Here is an 18,774-nt window from a genome sequence, read left to right as displayed (position 1 = left end):
AAAAGCACTACACTACACTCCAGTCCAAAAGCAGCTGCACATTTCCCAAACCCTCCCACCACCTACTGCTTTCTCTCCCCTCTCATCTTCTCTTTCATACTGTCTCACCAATAAATTTACTCATTTCAGTATCCATTTCCTATACGTATACGCCTCTGCGTGTATCCATCCGCCTCCGCTCCGATCGTTTTCCTCCGCGATTGCTCAGTAAGTCTCCCTCTCTCTACATTTCGATACAATCGGTATAATTATCGATTACAAGCTGCGGAATTAGATACACAATTTATCCATGCAATTAACTAGCAATCGGAGAATCTGATAAATGGGGCATAAGAAGCGAAACGTCGCTCCTCGCTCCAAACCGCCGCCGTCTGCCGCGGACGATGCCTCCGCCGCCGCCGGTGGTGGTGGTGATTCGATTCTAGATAATTCCCCAAACCCTTCCGTGACAGCACTTGCTAAATCGGAGCCTGTTGTGGAATTAGAGGAAATTGAGCCGTACGCTTCGATTAAGCCTGAATGCGAGCGCGCCCTAACAGCGCTGCGGCGCGGGAACCACACCAGAGCGCTGAGATCGATGAAGGATCTGTGCTCGAGGCACGAGAATTCCGCGGACGCGGCGCTGATCCACCGCGTCCAGGGGACTATATGTGTGAAGGTGGCTTCTATAGTGGATGACCCCAATGCGAAGCAGCGGTATTTGAAGAATGCGATTGAGAGTGCGAGGAAGGCGGTCAATCTGTGCCCGAACTCTGTTGAGTTTGCACATTTCTATGCGAATTTGTTGTATGAGGCGGCGAACGAGGGGAAGGAGTATGAGGAGGTGGTGCAGGAGTGTGAGAGGGCTTTGTCGATTGAGAACCCCGTGGATCCTGCTAAGGAGAGTTTGCAAGCGGAGAATCTGCAGAAGATTTCTACAGCTGAGGCTCGAGTTGCCAATGTTCAGAGTGAGCTTAAGGCATTGATTCAAAAATCAAACATTGCATCGATTTCGACTTGGATGAAGCATTTGAGCAATGGGGAGGAGAAATTTCGATTGATCCCAATCAGGAGGATGCCTGAGGATCCATTGGAGGTCAGACTGATTCAGGCAAAGAGGCCGAATGAGATTAAGAAAGTTGCCAAGACAGAAGAGGAACGGAGGAAGGAAGTTGAGGTGAGAGTGGCAGCTGCCAGGCTTTTGCAGCAGAAGTCAGAGTCCCCTTCTTTAGGAAATGATGGGGATAGTATTAATAACAATGGAAAAGGTGTAGATTCTTCTTCAGGTACTGGACAGAGAGCAGGAGAGAGAAGGAGGTATGGGAATTCAAGGAGAATTGCATCATCAGATGAGAGGAGGGATTCGGTACGAACATATTGGAACTCTATGAGTTTGGATGCAAAGAAAGATTTACTTAAAATTGAAATTTCTGAACTAAAGGCCCATTTCAGCTCATTGAAGGATGTCTCACCAAGTGAGGTACTTAATGAGGCTTTATCTTTTGGAGTGACGAACAAAATGTGGAAGTTCTGGTCATGCTGTCGCTGCAATGAGAAATTTGCTGATGTGGTTTTGTTCATGCAACATGCTGTGGAGGAGCATATGAGCAGTTTATTGCCCAAAATGCATTCAATTCTGCCTCAGTGTGTGGAGGATGAATTGGCTGAAATGCTTCTAAACTGTTCATGGAAACCATTAGAATTAAATACAGCAATTAGGATGCACAGGCCACAATCAACCTTGGAAGCACCTGATTTCTTTGAAGAATCGTACTCCAGTCATGGCATAAATGGTTCAAAAGAATGCTTTGTTGATACTTACTCTAATGAATATGATTGGGATTCATCACTAAGGAATAAAAGATCTGGTGGCAATTTCAACCATGGTGTCGAAGATGGCAGGGACTTTGAGGATGTCAAGTGGATGGATTGTGATGGAGATCTGAGCAGCAAGGAAAGTTTACTCAATGAAAATTGGCCTCTATCTGATGACCCTGAGCGTGCAAAGCTTCTAGAGAAAATCCAAGTCATTTTCCAGTCACTTATTAAAAACAAGTGTCTTGCTTCAAGTCATCTTAGCAAGGTTATACACTTTGCCGTGGAGGAGCTTCAGACCCTTGCTTGCGGTTCTCAACTTCTTAGTTCAAACTTGGAAAAAACCCCCTTATGTATCTGTTTTCTGGGTGCCCCGGAGCTTAAGAAAATCCTGAAATTTTTGCAGGAAATTGCTAATTCATGTGGTCTAAGTAGATATTCTGATAAAAGTAATTCTGAGGATAATTCTAAAACTGTGATGAATGGCGTTGACTTTGTGGAGAAGATAAATTTTAGCCAAGATGCTTCATTTTTAATCCTTGATGAGCATTTTCTTCCCTGTAAGGTCCCTCGGCCTTCTAGTGATGGCACAGTCAACTGTTCCAGGGTTGAAACTTCGTCCCATGTTAACTATGACAACGGTATAATACTTGATTCAGATGCATTGTTATCCTGGATATTTAAAGGCCCCTCAAGTGGCGAGCAATTGACATCCTGGATGCGAGCAAAAGAGGAGAAAGCCCAGCAAGGCCTTGAAATTCTTCAGTTGCTTGAGAAAGAAGCTTATCATCTGCAAAGCTTATGTGATAGAAAATCCGAACAGTTAAATTATGAGGAGGCATTGCAGGCCGTGGAAGATCTATGTTTGGAAGAGGGAAAGAGAAGAGAACATGTAACTGATTTTACCGGCCACAGTTATGACTCTGTTCTCAGGAGAAGGCAAGAAGAACTCGGTGACAATGAGAATGAAAATGACATGGCCTTTATGAGCAATAGATTTGAGTCGCAGGCAATAAAAAATGTTCTAAAGGATGCAGAGTCCTTAAATATAAACCAATTTGGTTTTGAGGAAACTTACAGTGGCGTGAGATCACATCTTTGTGACCTAGAATCTGGTGAAGATGATGATTGGAGAAGAAAAGACTATCTTCATCAGGTGGATTCTTGCATTGAAGTTGCAATACAGAGACAGAAGGAGCATGGTTCTCTTGAGGTTTGGATCTACTTTTTGTGTTTTCTTTCAGAATATGCATATTTGCTTTGCTTCTTTATCTCAGATTTCTCAGTGATTCAGATCAGCAAGCTCGATGCAAGACTCATGCGAATACTCATTGGGATGCAGAAGTTGGAAATTGAGCTTGATCCTGCATCTTCCCATGATTACTGCTCAATCTTAATACCTTTGCTTAAATCATTTTTACGGGTGAGTAATTGTGAAGCACCTTTATATCTGTGGACCTTCATCTTCCTCAGCAGCTTTTCCAGATGTTTTAGGCTTATTATCTTCATTTCTTCAGGCACGCTTGGAGGATATGGCAGAGAAAGATGCCAGGGAAAAATCTGATGCTGCCAGAGAGGCATTTTTGGCTGAACTTGCTCTGGATTCCAAGAAAGGAACCACCGCAGGACTTGAAAATTCAAAACATGAAAAGTCGAAGGACAAAAAGAAGAGTAAGGAGGGCCGAAAAAATAAGGACTTAAAGGTATAAACCATAATGTTTACTCCATAGTGTGTGTGTGTATTCTCAGGTAGAAACTATGGGATGCTAAGTAAATGGTTATTATTCTCAATAACGGTTATTGCTTCTGCAGGCTAGTCATTGGGATGACCCGGATGATCAGATATCTGAAGAGATGTATAGTTCTCTTTCTCTCTCAAAACACGTTCTGTGTATGCTTACCATTTTATCCGAGCTAATGTTTTGTCTTGCTTCAGATTGCTTCCAAGTGCACACGATGAGGAGGTTGTATGTTCTGAACTTGCCAATAATGGAACTAATGATGCCTTAAGACTACAGGAAGAGGAGTACAAACACAAAATTGAACTTGAAGCTGAAGAAAGAAAGCTTGAAGAAACTTTGGAATATCAAAGACGTATAGAAAACGAGGCTAAACAAAAGCAACTAGCTGAGCAACATAAAAGAAACTCAAAAGTTGCAGGGGAGAAGGCTAAGCCAATTTCAATATCTGATTCTTACATTAGGTGCAACGATGGAGAAAAAGATGTCAATGACCAGTGGACAAATAGGAAGGTTTGTTGCTTTCATCAGTTTGTATCAATATCAATGTGGATTGTTTTGTAGCCTATTCGCAACTACCATTGGCAGAATTTTCCTGTTCCCAGAGTTATTCCTTTTCAGGAAGAAAACTGAATAGTAGTTCTGATAAAAAATTGACCTTTTCTTTAGGAATCTTTGATCCAAAAGGTGGCATTCACCGAAAGTGTGCTAAATGACTCTGCGAATGGAGCTGTGATGCAAAATGGTAAAAATCATTCTTGATATTACAAAGCATCAAGCTTTCCTCTCAGTTAAACATTATGGTTCACTTGATTGTATAATCCTTTTGGCAGGGTTTTCAAATGGAGCTATTCCACAAGAAGGGGTTATATTTACTGAGCGACGCTCGGGAAAGAGGGGTAAACGGCATAAGGGTCTAAACAAACTAAGTGACAGGAAATCCCCTCCCCTGACATCTGAAAAGGAGGATAATGGTTCTGTTATGCCTAGAGATGAGCTAAACTCACATGGTGATGGTGGTATGTTTTTCTACTAATAAAGATTGAGTTGGTTTTAAATATACATTTTATAGGTGAGAGTATTCTTGAATCAGAAAAAAGGTAAAAAGTTAGTTTCACTTCACCTCTATTAACTTCGTTTTCTAAAATCTTATTAATATTAGTTTCATTTTTGACTAATTAAGATAGAAGCTAGAAAAATATTTATATTATCGAAGAATGTATTTCTCTTGTATATTTAAGTACAATCATATATATCATATAGCTTTCGAAAACATCTCATACTGCAGTTAACTACACCATCAAATTAAACTAATTTATATATATATATATGTGTGTGTGTGTGTGTGTATGCATGAATAATTGAATATTGTATTTAATTAATAAATAAATGGATGGTCAAATGGTACCAACTAATGTGCTCCAACCTTATAGGGGTATTTATAAAGTAAAAGAAATTTCAATTAGTTTTACATAAGATTTAAGTTACTATCTCAAGCTAAATTCCGAAAGCTATGAGTGGTGTTCATCATGTATTTATTCCTACTATAAATTCGTGTATCTACTTATCAATTTTGTCTTACATTCTTCATTGCTACACTTTCAGTAAGTTAAATGTTTTGTTTTGTTTTGTTTTGTTTCTGAATTCTACGCTTTATGTTTAGATACAGATAAAATGCTTTATATAACTGACTAGAAGATAGTGTTTAATTATGCTGCTCATAAATAAACATGGAAATATCGATTGTTGTATGTATATCTAAGTTTAACAGCCTAAATTTTGGTTTAGTAACAGTTATAACTTATAGTAGCTAAATGAATTCTATTACAGATATGATCCTCATCTGTCCTTAAAATCCTTAAATGCATTTGCAAATTTATTAACACATAATAAAATTGCCTCAACTATTGTCTGATCTGGCTTGTGGATGTTTACACGTGAAACCTCATACCATTGTTGAATGTTTCACCACATTATCTTTGTAGATAAAGGAGGAAAAACATTGAGACAGCTTAGTGCTGAGGAGGATGATGAAGAAAGGTTTCAAGCCGACCTTAAGAAAGCTGTCCGCGAAAGCCTTGGTGTGTCTTCTCTCTCTATCTCTCTTGCTGATGGTGGTTGTGATCCTCGACTAAAGCTAATTGATAATTGATAATATCTTCGTCCCAGTATGTTTGCCTATTTCAATTTCAAGTGCAGGGGAAAAAATTGTCCCTACTTATTTATTATACATATTCGTTACCACCATTTTTATATTGTTAGAATAAATGGAAACAAATGTATCAGATTCTTTTCCATGAGCTCATCTTCCCCTGTTATAACTGCGTGTGCCTTTAAAGCATGCTGAAACTCCACAGCGTAGAGGCCTTATCTTTTCATTTTTGTTTCTCCCTACATTATCCTTGTGATTTTGCTTGCCTTTTTTTTTAATTTGTACATACCTTCTTCTCGTAACCAATGCTAATAATATTTGTACTGAAAGCTAACTGGTTGATTTAAGCTGCCTTTTTGAGATCTTAGATGGCTATGGCTATCCATGCAACATCAATATGGGACACCTGGGTATCGTATCTTTGTAGTATATGATAAATAGACTAATTAAATGATTAAGTTTCATTACCCACCTTGCATTGTTTTGAATAATTCTTAACAGACCTACAGTTATTGACCACATAATCCTTTAAAGGGTTCAAAAAATTGGATATGAACTTAATTTGATCAAAGAATTGCCATTTGCTGCATTTCCAACTTTTAATAGTTCTGCTTCGCAGAGAACTATCAAAATGACCTTGCCGTTTGTAACTTTCTTTGCATTTATTTCTTGTCCCAAATTTCTTATCAGATACATTGCATGCACCTAAAAAGCTACCTGCCAAGTCAAGTTTGGCCTTGCCGCATAAGGAGATTCCAGAAACCGGAGACTCGCGTCTTTTATGTGGTGAAGGCGCAACCGATGTTAATGGAATGGATACATATGGAACAGGGCTAAAAAATGAAGTCGGTGAATATAATTGCTTTCTGAATGTCATAATACAGGTTGGTATTTCAAGTGTGTATTGTTTGATCAGTTTCTGAATATTTGACCTTATATTCATTGTCTAGTCTTGAATCTGCCGACTTCCTTGAGTATGCTATTTATTTGCTTTCTTTTTCAATACCTTAGTCTTTGTGGCACTTAAGACGGTTTCGAGATGAATTTATGCGGAGATCAGTCTCAGAACATGTTCACGTTGGTGATCCTTGTGTTGTATGTGCTTTGTATGAGATCTTCATTGCTCTGAGCATGGTATCTAAGGATAACCATAGAGAACCTGTTGCCCCTACCTCTTTGAGAGTTGCTCTAAGCAACTTGTATCCCGATAGTAATTTCTTCCAGGAGGTAAATGTCGCCACTGAGTCTATTTTATTCTTCTTTCCCTGTTTTATTTCTGTATGTATTGCACAGGTTTATCTTTGGAGTTTGAAATCAAATATATCTAATCTACAACTAAAATGTGGTGACCATGCAGGGTCAAATGAATGATGCTTCTGAAGTCTTGGGTGTAATATTTAATTGTCTACATCGTTCATTCACTCCTGGACCTCATGCATCTGATGTGGAACCACTAAATAGATCTGGAACAGATTCCTGGGACTGCACTAATGCTTCTTGTATTGCACATTCACTTTTTGGAATGAACATTTCTGAGAGAATGGACTGTTACAACTGTAGCTTGGAGTCCAGATGTCTGAAATACACATCTTTCTTTCACAACATCAATGCCAGTGCTGTTAGAACAATGAAGGCATGTCTTCCTTGAATAAAGTATCTATAAATATGCTTATTCTGCTAGTGATTTGGTTAATATTGGTTTTTCAAAAGAATGTGCTTTTGTCTAGTTCTTATTCCCAGAAAACTCTTAACAAATTGCTCACATTACCATATAGGTTATGTGCCCAGAGAGCTCCTTTGATGAGCTTCTGTATATGGTTGAGATGAATCACCAATTAGCTTGTGATCCTGAGGATGGTGGATGTGGAAAGCTCAACTATATTCACCATATACTCTCCAGCCCTCCGCATGTTTTCACAACAGGTGCTTTTAGTTTCTCTGCTACTCATTTCATTTAGAGCCTGCCTTATGTAGTTATGTTACTATCTTTCTGCTTGTCCAAACAGTTGGCCTTCCATTATAACGCATAATGCGGCTCTTACTCCTTGTTCTTTCCTGTAGTCCTTGGCTGGCAGAATACTTGCGAGAGTGTTGATGATATAATGGGAACATTAGCAGCCTTATCTACTGAGATTGATATCAGTGTCCTTTATCGTGGTCTTGATCCAAAACATAAACGTCATTTGGTTTCAGTGGTACGCTTCAGTAACTCACTCTAAATTTGTTCCCTCATATCCCTCTCCAACCACCTAGGGTTGGATTGTTTTTCTTTTAACGAGGAAAAGTAGAATAATATTGGCATACTATGTCTTTTTTATTCTTTTCTTTTTATCTTTTAATTATTGAAAAAGCTGCAGACCTCACCATTGTGCATCATGAATTCTCAGAATTTTCTTGGGTACTTTCTCTATGTAATGAGTGCTAATTTTTTTTAAAACCGTGCTTTGTTATGCTTAGCTTGCTGTTAAAAGTATACACAAAAATCTGAATCAGGGAATGCGAAAAACAAATTCACCAGTCTTTTGACATGTAACCTATCCTGTGCCTTGGTTACAACCGATATTCAGACACTTTTTACATAAACTGACATTTAAGTTTTTGTTAAGGTTCTTGTTTGCATTACTTCAACTTATTCTTTATGTGAGCTTATGACATCTCTGATTCCATTCTATAATCCAAAGAACAGTCATCCAAAAACTAACTCTCGGCGCCAATGAGCATTTTTAAGGTTCACATGCTTGGCCGTGAGATCCTTTTTCATTTGCAACAAGGTCTATGAGCTTTCCTTCAGTTTTCTCTGAGTCCGGTTGTCATCAGAGTCATGGATTAATAATAAATGAATATGTACTTGTGCATCAAAATGCCAAGTTGGTAACTTAAGAGTAATGTTTCTTTCAAAATTTGTCTGGTCTGTTTGACGTTTCTCTATTTTCTTAAACACCTATCTTTTTAGGTTTGCTATTATGGGCAGCACTATCACTGTTTTGCCTACAGCAGCGATCATGAACAGTGGATCATGTACGATGATAAAACCGTGAAGGTAAAATTCTCTAACTGTTTGCTGGATACCTTTACAGTTTCTTTTACATCTTGTCACTCTATATGTCATGTCCAGGTAATTGGCGGCTGGAGTGATGTCCTTGCAATGTGTGAAAGAGGACATCTACAACCGCAAGTCCTCTTGTACGAAGCTGTGAACTAGTACCTCGTGGGATTTCCCTGTGCAACCTGATGGTCTGAGTGTATGAAGCTGTGGTATTGATTTATGGATGTAATTCGCGACCTAATTCTGCCCATAAGAGGCTCTGAGCTAACCATGACAGCTGAACCCGGGAAATCACAGTTGCTACGACACCCAGAATCGTGCAATATACTTAGTCGCTTAATATACAGTGAAGAAGAGAATGGTGACCAATTCTAAGCAAGCATTAAGTCTTAACAACTCATTGGGAAAAGATGGCCTACAGTCAGTGCTCATGGAATAAGTATCTCCGGCTTCTTGCAATTTTGATACCATACGGTATTGTTTGGGTCAAAGGCGTAATAAGAACCTCTTGGACTGGCAATTTGTGCTTGAGCTCGTTGCCCGGTTATCCGTAGCTGCAACTGTACACAGAATTATGTTCTACTTAGCTTCGAGTCTCCTACTGTTTTCCATCATAGAGAAATTTGTGTATAGATCAGGTCTTCTTCATCCCTTTGGAACCTCTCCCTGCATCATATAATGGCAACTTCCCCTTTTAAGCAATCTATTTATATGGGGAAAAAACTGTCTCAGACATCAACTTCTGCCATGGAAATGGCAATAATTTTTGCTTTAATGAATCATACACAGTTTTGGTATTTATGTCTTCATTGCATCTTCTCAAGCATTTTCACTTTTAGTTTCCCGTTTATAAACCATCCCTTAGGTGGTAGTGTATAGCATTTATCTTGTAAAATACAGCCGGATCGCTGTTTCAGCATCGGGAACGCAGCGGCACCCGCCTTGGCTGGTGTTAAAACGTGTCAGTTGAGAATCTCCTCGTCGTTACCAAGTTAATGCAAGACTAGAAATAAGGGTCGCAACATGTCCCCACACAGGAAGGTTAGAACGATCGTCGGACTTTTAAGAAATTCTTCATCGATTTGGACTTGTTCTAATATCATGTAAAATGGGTCTACTCTATACGACTTCTTTAAGGGCCAAGTAACCAAAAAAACTTGCCCACAACTTTTTAGGGAACTGCTTTTCTCAAGACTGAGCAGATGCATTGCTCGATAATAAGGCATAACTAACTTCACTTGTCCATTGACTAATATATGTAACGTGTACGAATAAACATTTACTAGTCAAACAAGATCTATGAAACGAATAATACGTTATAATACACTCGTATAGTTTATTCTTTTGGGACGGAAAAAACCTTACAATACACTCAATCGCTCTTATTAAAGCTAAAAAATTCCTTAAAATACACTCGATACTATTTATTAAAAAAATATACTAACATAATTCTAACACCATCGACTCCCCTCAAAAATAGGGTTCTAAAACTAGAAAGCTCCCTCAAACAACTACACTTGTCCCCAACTAACTGAAACACATCTAAAGCCACACATTCATTTTTACTCAGTCTTCTTATAGTGCCTAAAACCAAACCTCAAAAAACACACACACATCTAACAAAAAATCCATAGCATCACTACCTCAGGAATTGGTCGAATCTGTTCGGATGAAAATAGGAGGATGACCATAAAGAATGGCAGCGGCCAGGCCTGCGCTGCTTGCAAGTACCAACGACGGCGGTGCACGCCCGAGTGCCTCCTGGCGTCCTTCTTCCCGGCCGATGAGCCCAAGATGTTCCAGAACGTCCACCGCCTCTTCGGAGTTAAGAACATCCAGAACCTCCTCAAGGAGCTCGGCCCCGACCACACCCAGAAGGCCATCGCCATGAAGTCCATCAAGTACCACGCTGCCATGCGCGACAAGTACCCTGTATGGGGTTGCATGTTCGAGATCCACCAACTAACCTACCAAATTCAGCATGCTGAGGAAGAACTCCAGGCCGTCCTCCACCAGCTGGCATTCTACAGGCAACAACAGCAGCAACAACAACAACAGCATGAGAACCAACTGTCTTCCCATACGGCCGATGACTACATCTCTGACCTCCAGCTCGGGATGGGCCCGCCTGGGAACAGCCTCGAAGCTCACTCCCACTACAATAACAACGAGGAGGCCGCCGTGGCCGACTACAACATAAACTATATGGATTTTAAAGAGATGAACAATGTGGTGAACTCGATGTGCGGTTATAGTAACAGCAATAGCAATGAAAACAACATGAATTCTATCCTCGCGCACGCGCATCTCATGATGCAACAGCCGCCGATCTCCACCGTGGAGCATGAGGATTATAACGAGATGCAGCCGTTTTTCGATAATATCGATGATTCACAGTCTTATATTGGCTCCAAAGAAGCCTATGATCAATCTAGGTATTAAAAAAAACTACAAATATTGATATTTTTTTTTGTTTTTGTGCACAAGATTTGATTTTTTGAAGTGGGATTGTTTGATTATGTGCAGTTTGAGCTTGGAATCGGCATTCAAGAAATCGAGACACGATGTTGAGGAGATTAATGAGAATGAGCTCAAGAATGCTGCAGCATGTTTTAGCCTTACTAGTGTCAACTAATTCAATTTTTGGTGCAATTTTTTGAGCATTCATAGGTTTTGGAAATACTTGATTTTCTCGAAGAGAAGATGAGACTAATTGATTTCTTTGGCTTAATTTTTCATGATCTCTTAATTTCATAGTGTGTCATTTGATGTATTGATTTTGCATGAATCTAACTAACATTTCTGTTTGATTTTAATAGGTACTACAAGGGTGCTAGTTGAGAGAGGTGTGGGCCGCACTGAATGGCTTTTTCTTTAATTTATATTTAGATTATAAATTATTTATTTTAAAAACTTTTTAAGTGAAACATATTTTTTCAAAAAAGTTTATGGTATTTGTAATTTTCAAAGCCAATAAATTAGAGATTTTAATTATATAATTATTATATTTAATATTTTTAATATCATAAATACAAAACATTTCATTTTTAAATTTTGATAATTTTTAATGGAGTAATTTTGTAAAGTAAAAAAATGAAAAGTGAAAAATGGTGATAATGTCCATTCTCACCATTTCATCTTCCCAACCCATCCCCCCACCACCTTAATTCCCCTCCTTCGCCGTTGTCGCCGCCTCCCCTCCTTTATTCCCACCGCCTCCACTCTTCTTCCGGGCGTGTATTGCTGTCGTCTCCTTCCTTTCATGTACGGCCGCCTTTGCATCGGGTTGGATCCAAGCGAAGCGCATGCTCACGAGAGTGTGCCTCAATATTATTTGTGGGATGCTAAGTATTACCCTATTTTACTATATGAAGTTGAAATATGAATGATAGTTTTATAAGCTACCTCAAAAACTTTGTAAATTTGGATTTTTTTTTAAATTAACTTTAAAAAAAAAAAATTAACTCCTATACAAAGGAGGAAATTACAAATAAACTTCTATACTATAGAAAAGAGGAAATTACAACTGATGTGCTCGAACTCGGCACCTCATGCAATAATGTCTAAGCTCCTTGCCGCTAGGACAAAGGCTCTGGACAACTTTGTAAATTTGGATGTTGCGGAAAAAAACTATCTTGGTTACAATTTTCTTATACGAATTGGTACTAGTATATTAACACACTACTCTAGTAAAATATTTTCAAAAACTATGTATAGGTCTAAAATCCTACCATTTTCTTTTATGGAGAATTTGTTTCTGCTTTCTTTTCAAAATATCTTTACTATTTCTTAATTACAAACTAAATAATTTCTAGGAGTACAATAATCATCTAGCTAGATAATTCTACTACACACTACCTCACAAAAAATCCAGTTTTTATCATTGAACATACTCTTCAACAAAATATATCAATATTCACCCTCCGATCAAATTTCAAGATATATCAATATTCAATACAAATAATTACAAACTCAATTCTTCATCACAAAAATTTACAAATTACTCTAAATGAATACAGCCACCGGACTTTTTCAGACCCAAAACATAAAAAGAAGTCTCTTTAACACAAAAAAAAGGCCAATCTCGTGAAGCCTAGACCACGTGACACAAGAGTCCACAATTGAAAAATATATACCACAAATAGCATTACAATTTTTATAGTGTAACTAAAATCAAGCCAACATACTTGTACGCATGATCCGAGCATAAACCGTCCTCGTCTTGACGAACAACCCTAATGCCACGAGCGACCCAAAAAGACTTACAACCGCCATAGCGAAGAAAGACGACATGAAACACTGAGTTCCACTGCAAGAACTCTCATCTCCAGCATTTCTATCATACATATACCCAATAACCCTAACGGAAAATATGTACGACCCCAAAGGGCTAGCAATGGCGATCGTATTGAATATCGTCCCCATATGCCGCACCCCGAATACCTCAGAGGTGATGGTCGGCATAAGCGACCACTGCGACCCGTAGCAGATGCCTACCACCACGGATCCCACGTAGAGGTTTCCCGGGAAACCTGATCCAATGATGACGTGGCCAGCAGTCATGGCTGCCAGAGTCACAGTCATAAACAACGGCCTCGGATAGCCTTTCTTGTGAAGGAAGGTGTCCGACAAGAGCCCTGCCCCGACCCGGCCAAGGAAGTTCCATATGCTCCACAGTGATACTAGTGTGCTCCTCTCCACCGCGGTGTAGCCCAGGGACTCCCCGATCTGGCTGATGTTGTTGATCGTGGCGAGCCCCGACCCCATCCCGCACAACATGGCAACAAACAGCAGCCAGAAGCTCAAAGTGCGGAGAGCTTGCACAAGATTCAGCTCGCTTTCGTTTGGTTTTCTTGTTACAGCATTGTCCACTATCAGAGGGGCCTTCAGACTGGGGAGTGAGCTCTGTTTCTCTGCTTCGTGTTTGTTTGCCTTGACGGCTACGTGGAGGGGCGAGGAGAGGATGAGGAAGAGGATCGTCAGTGTGAGAGCGCGCATCCAAGGGGCGAGGACGAACACGTTTTCTAAGATGATTAGGAGCATGACATATGCGGCAACGACCATGGAGATTAGCGAGAAGCCGTTCAAGTATGTCTTATCGTGACCTGCAGAGGAAGTGGGGTGAGCTCGGACGAAGAACATGAGGGCGAGGGAGAGGAGGGACGGGACGAAGGCGAGCATGAGGAGGAATGTGGTTGGTTTTTCTGGGAATAATGTCTGGTAAACTTGTATGATAACTGCACCACTCAACCCAAGGAAGCCCTGCCAAAATTAGATTTAGGAACTGTTACACAATGATCATGATTCATAAACATGTGCCTTTGCTTTGAACAGGAATTAGTTAGTTAATTCATACTCATATTGTTGTGTTTTTTCTAGATTATTTCATGGTCTGTAAAGTGCAATACTAGTTAAAAAGTATATGACCAAAGTAAATGGCTAATTTTAAAATGGACACATAATATTATGAAGGGACACATTTCAGAACAGAACTAAACAAGCACGAATCATGATGAAAATAAATAAGAATATTAGGTATCCTATATACTTATGGTCTATAACTTGATATATTATTTTTTAGGAAAACAACTATACGTAGTAAAACATTATCTCAATTTTAATGGCCGTGTTGACTGCGACTAAAACTAGATTATCCATAATTTTTTGGATAAATTAGGAATGAATATCAAATAAAACCCTCTATAAATTTAAATGAATTAAATACTTAGAATAGCTACTTTGGATAAGAATTTGAAGAAGCCATTAAAATAATATTAGTCGAAATCAACTTGATACAAAAACTAACAATAGCGCCACGTAAAATACAAGGTGGACCAAATAAAAAAAGATCACAACTTAAAATATTTCTACTACTACTATTATATAAGGCCACTATCTTCTTCACCTAGATTTTCTAATTTGTGGTGCAAATGAATAATTTTGTAATATCTTTATTTTTACTAAATTTGGATAACAGCATGATTAGGTTCCATTTTGTTTTTGATCCAATTTTTTTTTAAATATTGCTGATTCCACAATTAAATTTAAATAAAATGTAACTATACTGTATCTTTAAGCTTTGGATATTATTTGCTGCAAAAAGTTTTATGATAATTAATCAAATTTCATTCCAGCACGTGATGAGTAGGTGGGGTTAACTTAAAGTATATACTACTAGTGAACTAAGCATATGGTCCCTGAAGTATGCGTTTTGCACGCAAATGGTACATAAATTTTAAAAATATCGTGGGTAGTCTCTGAACTAAGGTGTAATCACATTTTTTATACTTTTTCATTATTCATCACAATTTTGCAGCAAAAATGCCCCCAAGGCATGAAGTGTATTTTTAGACTTTCATATCTAGGTATTGGATTTGATATTTTCTTTATATTTCTCTCTATTACTAAATATGATATTTTCTTATAGTTTGAGTACCTAAAATGATATTATTCACTTCAATTTTTCAATCACTTTATGTCATATCTTCTTTCTCTTTTTCTCTAAAATTTTTAGGAAGTAAAAAATTAAAATAAAAAATAGTACTATGAAATTCTTAAATATATTAATTATAAAAATCAAAATTATAAATTTAATTATAAAAATAATTTGTTGCAAAATTTAATTTTGATTGTGATTTGATTATTTTTTTAATTAAAACTAAATTCTTAATTTTTAATTATTTATAATATTTAATATTAAAAAAATTAATCATAATCAAATTAAATTTAGCTAAAATTTATTTTGATAATTAAATTTATAATTTTAAATTTTATTCCATACATTTAAGAACTTCATAGTGTATTTTTTTATTTTAATTTCTTACTTCCTAAAATTTAGAGAGAGAGAAAGAAGATATGACATAAAGTGATTGAAAAAGTGAAGTGAATAATATCATTTTAGATACTCAAACTATAAGAAAATATCATATTTAGCAATAGAGAGAAATATAAAGAAAATATCAAATCCAATATCTAGATATGAAAGTCCAAAAATACCCTTCATGCATTGGAGGGCATTTTTGGTGCAAAATTATGATGAATAGTGAAAAGTATCAAAAATGTGATTACACCTTAGTTCAGGGACTACCCGCGATACTTTTAAAATTTAGGCACCATTTACGTGCAAAACGCATAGTTCAAAGACCATTGCGTAGTTGACTCTAAATAAAAATAATATAGAAGTCTATCCAAAAGCTATTCATATTGATATGCTCCACTTTACATTCCTTAACTACCTTCCTTTGTTTTTAGTATTAGCTTGATTTATACCAACGACGACGATTATTTATTTAAGATTTTCCATAAAGAAAAATATAGATAAATCTGCACAATTATACTAGTATTCTTATTATTGATATACTACAATTATTTTATTTATAATAACACGTATTATAATGTATAATTAATACAGAAAATGATAAAATTAAAAGAGATATAATGAAAAATGAAAAACATCATAAAAATATAGGACTAACTTTAATAAAAGGATCTAAATAGAAAAATGAAATTAGACCAATGAGTATACGTTAATCAAATTAATATAATTACTATTCAACGAAAAGTTACTAAATATGTTCTCACTTTCCTAATTAATTTATATTTGATCTCTTTTATTTTTATGACATTATCAGTAGTAGTAATTTTTAATCAAACAAAAACGGTAAAAATTAGGGGTGAGCAAAAAAACCGGAAACCGAATATCCGAAGTCCGAACCGAACCAAACCGAAATTTTGAAATTCGGTTCGGTTTTTTCAGTTTTTCGGTTCGGTTCGGTTTTAAAAATAAAAAAATTTCGATTTTTCGGTTCGGTTCGGTTTGGTTCGGTTCGGTTCGGACTAAGAAAAAAACCGAAAAACCGAATTATATATATATTCTATTAATTTAATATATTATATTATATATAATATATTCTTTTAATATATGCTACTATATAATATATATTATATGTATTCTTTTAATAAAATACACATATATAAATATATATTTATATTATATTTATTTTTTTCAGGTTTTTTCGGTTTTTATTCGGGTTTTTCGGTTTTGTTCGGATTTTTCAGTTTTTTAAGTTCGGTTTTCGGTTTTTTCGGGTTTGGTTCAGTTTGGATTTTGAACTAAATTCAGTTTTTCGGTTTTTGTTCGGTTTTGGCAAAAAACCGAACCGAAACCCGAATGCACACCCCTAGTAAAAATAAGAGAAATTCAACAATAATTACCTTCATAATCCCGACGACGGTGCCGCTATACCCCGGAAAATTCTCGACGGCGGTGACGACGTTGGCCGTGTTGAAGAACGTCTGCGCGTGCGCGGCGAGGAACATGAAGAGGCACACGGCCGCCACGTGCGGCTGCGGAATTGCGCCGGTGACGGCGAGCCAGAGGAAAAGGTAGCCGACCAGGCACTGCGCGGCGCCGGCGGCGTGCACGATCCAGGTCCTCGGCGCGGCTGCGTAGAGGAGGCCGGAGAGGACGCCGGCGTTGGCGCCGATGTCCTTGAAGACGGAGATGGTGTCGAGCGTGGATTGGTCGTAGTTTTGGGAGGATTTGAGGATCGGAGAGTAGATGCCGAAGGCGTAGGAGGCGCCGCAGCTGCACTGGATCCAAATGCTCGCCGCCGCCGCCGTCCATTTGCTGGCCTCCATTGTTGTTGTTGCTATTGGATTTATTGTGGAGTGTGTGAATTCGCAATTAGTAGAGATACTTATTGTGTTTTGTGTTTGTGGTTGGTGTGTTTGTGGCCGGAAGAGTGTGTTCGTGGTCCCTTTATAGTTTGCTTGTCGATTTCACAAATTATGTGTACGAGACAGATATTATCTTTTTTAAGTGAGTTATGGCCAAGAGAGTGCTCGGGTTGGGTTGGATCGGGTTTGATCCGTTGTATCTGAACCATGACTTCGTGTGCGTATAAGTGATACGCTATGGTTTGATTTCGATTGAGGTTGACTTGTTATATGTGATCCATGGCTTCATGTATGTATAAGTAATATTGCTTCCGTTGCAAATATGGTATGAGATTTTAAAAAATGTTATTTTGTATGTTCAATGATTTTAATAAAGTATGAGAAAGAATAATATATAGATAATAATGTTTTAATTCTTAGATACTCCATGAATCAACTAATCTAAAAGGATTTAACAAAGAAAAATGAGTAGTTGTTCTGAATTTAAGTCGCTATTAGTACAAAGTAGTTTCTCATTGATCTTATGTACTATAAAGTAGAGTTGATAAAATACCAGACTTAGCAGAATCGGCTTAAGTCCTTCCGGCTTGACCCAGTTCTAATCGGCTTGAGTCCATCCGCCGATCTGCAAATACGCAAGTGTGCATGTGTGCGTGCATAAGGGCTCATTACCATGGGCGGGACAATGCCACGTAGGATTAGTCTTGGTCTCACCATTTGACACAAAATTAATCTCATAAAACACAACCAAAGTTTTAAACTACAACTACTTGGAACAATGTATTGCTTCTACATACACATAACGATTTTATACACACAACTAAAAATTTCCAACTCCAAACATATAAACTTTGAATTGTTCATATTTTTTAGACGGCCCACAAATTAATATGCATGAAATGTCGGCGTGACTTTAAACAAAATAAAACTGCATAAAATCCAATGTCGATTGAAAATAAAATTTTGAAAAATCAACGTTAGATGCGGCGTACCATCCTTGCAAGAAACTGTCGCCGCCGTTAGGCTTATGGTTGTGGTGGTGCGGCGGCGGCGGAGGAGCGTATTGGGGGGCTGGGGAGGGTAGCCGGGGGCGGGTAGCCCTGGTGTGGGTAAGGCGGGTAATCCTATGTGGCATTAATTTATGGAATTTATTCAAAGTTTAATGCAAATTATTGTATAATAGCCCCTTCAAATAATTTAAATCACATGAATATATACTACTACGAAATAAAATTTAGAAATGAACTGATATTTTTTTCTGCATCTGCCCCTCCTCATTACTAGGCTCATACTCAAGATAAATATATACCATATCTGACCCGAAATAGGTCCGGTCCGGTCTAAGCGCACATGACAGAGTGGAC

At 37.8% G+C, this 18,774-nt stretch overlaps 3 protein-coding genes across 3 annotated transcripts; 2 read left to right on the top strand and 1 right to left on the bottom strand.

The window, feature by feature from the left end:
• On the top strand, positions 1 to 9,528 carry LOC121780743. The gene is made up of 15 exons (XM_042178370.1): positions 1 to 3,007; positions 3,089 to 3,217; positions 3,312 to 3,497; positions 3,607 to 3,650; positions 3,731 to 4,046; positions 4,203 to 4,278; positions 4,367 to 4,552; positions 5,519 to 5,614; positions 6,376 to 6,569; positions 6,697 to 6,912; positions 7,043 to 7,318; positions 7,461 to 7,608; positions 7,747 to 7,880; positions 8,639 to 8,725; positions 8,801 to 9,528. The coding sequence occupies exons 1-15, from the start codon at positions 323 to 325 to the stop codon at positions 8,885 to 8,887; spliced, it is 4,860 nt and encodes a 1,619-aa protein (XP_042034304.1). The 5' UTR covers positions 1 to 322; the 3' UTR covers positions 8,888 to 9,528.
• An 829-nt stretch (positions 9,529 to 10,357) lies between these two features.
• On the top strand, positions 10,358 to 11,469 carry LOC121781973 (LOB domain-containing protein 27-like). Its single transcript, XM_042179670.1, has 2 exons — positions 10,358 to 11,166; positions 11,258 to 11,469. Exons 1-2 carry the CDS (start codon positions 10,415 to 10,417, stop codon positions 11,364 to 11,366), a joined length of 861 nt encoding a protein of 286 aa, XP_042035604.1. The 5' UTR covers positions 10,358 to 10,414; the 3' UTR covers positions 11,367 to 11,469.
• Positions 11,470 to 12,660: 1,191 nt separating this feature from the next.
• On the bottom strand, positions 12,661 to 17,445 carry LOC121782481 (protein NUCLEAR FUSION DEFECTIVE 4-like). Its single transcript, XM_042180343.1, has 2 exons — positions 16,946 to 17,445; positions 12,661 to 13,993 (listed from the first exon to the last, which is right to left on the bottom strand). Exons 1-2 carry the CDS (start codon positions 17,369 to 17,371, stop codon positions 12,905 to 12,907), a joined length of 1,515 nt encoding a protein of 504 aa, XP_042036277.1. The 5' UTR covers positions 17,372 to 17,445; the 3' UTR covers positions 12,661 to 12,904.
• Positions 17,446 to 18,774: the final 1,329 nt, after the last annotated feature.

This window comes from Salvia splendens, chromosome 20, assembly GCF_004379255.2.
Source record: "Salvia splendens isolate huo1 chromosome 20, SspV2, whole genome shotgun sequence".
Taxonomy (NCBI): Eukaryota; Viridiplantae; Streptophyta; class Magnoliopsida; order Lamiales; family Lamiaceae; genus Salvia; species Salvia splendens.
Note: the sequence above shows the minus strand (reverse complement) of the source record. Positions and strands in the feature narration are given on the sequence as shown.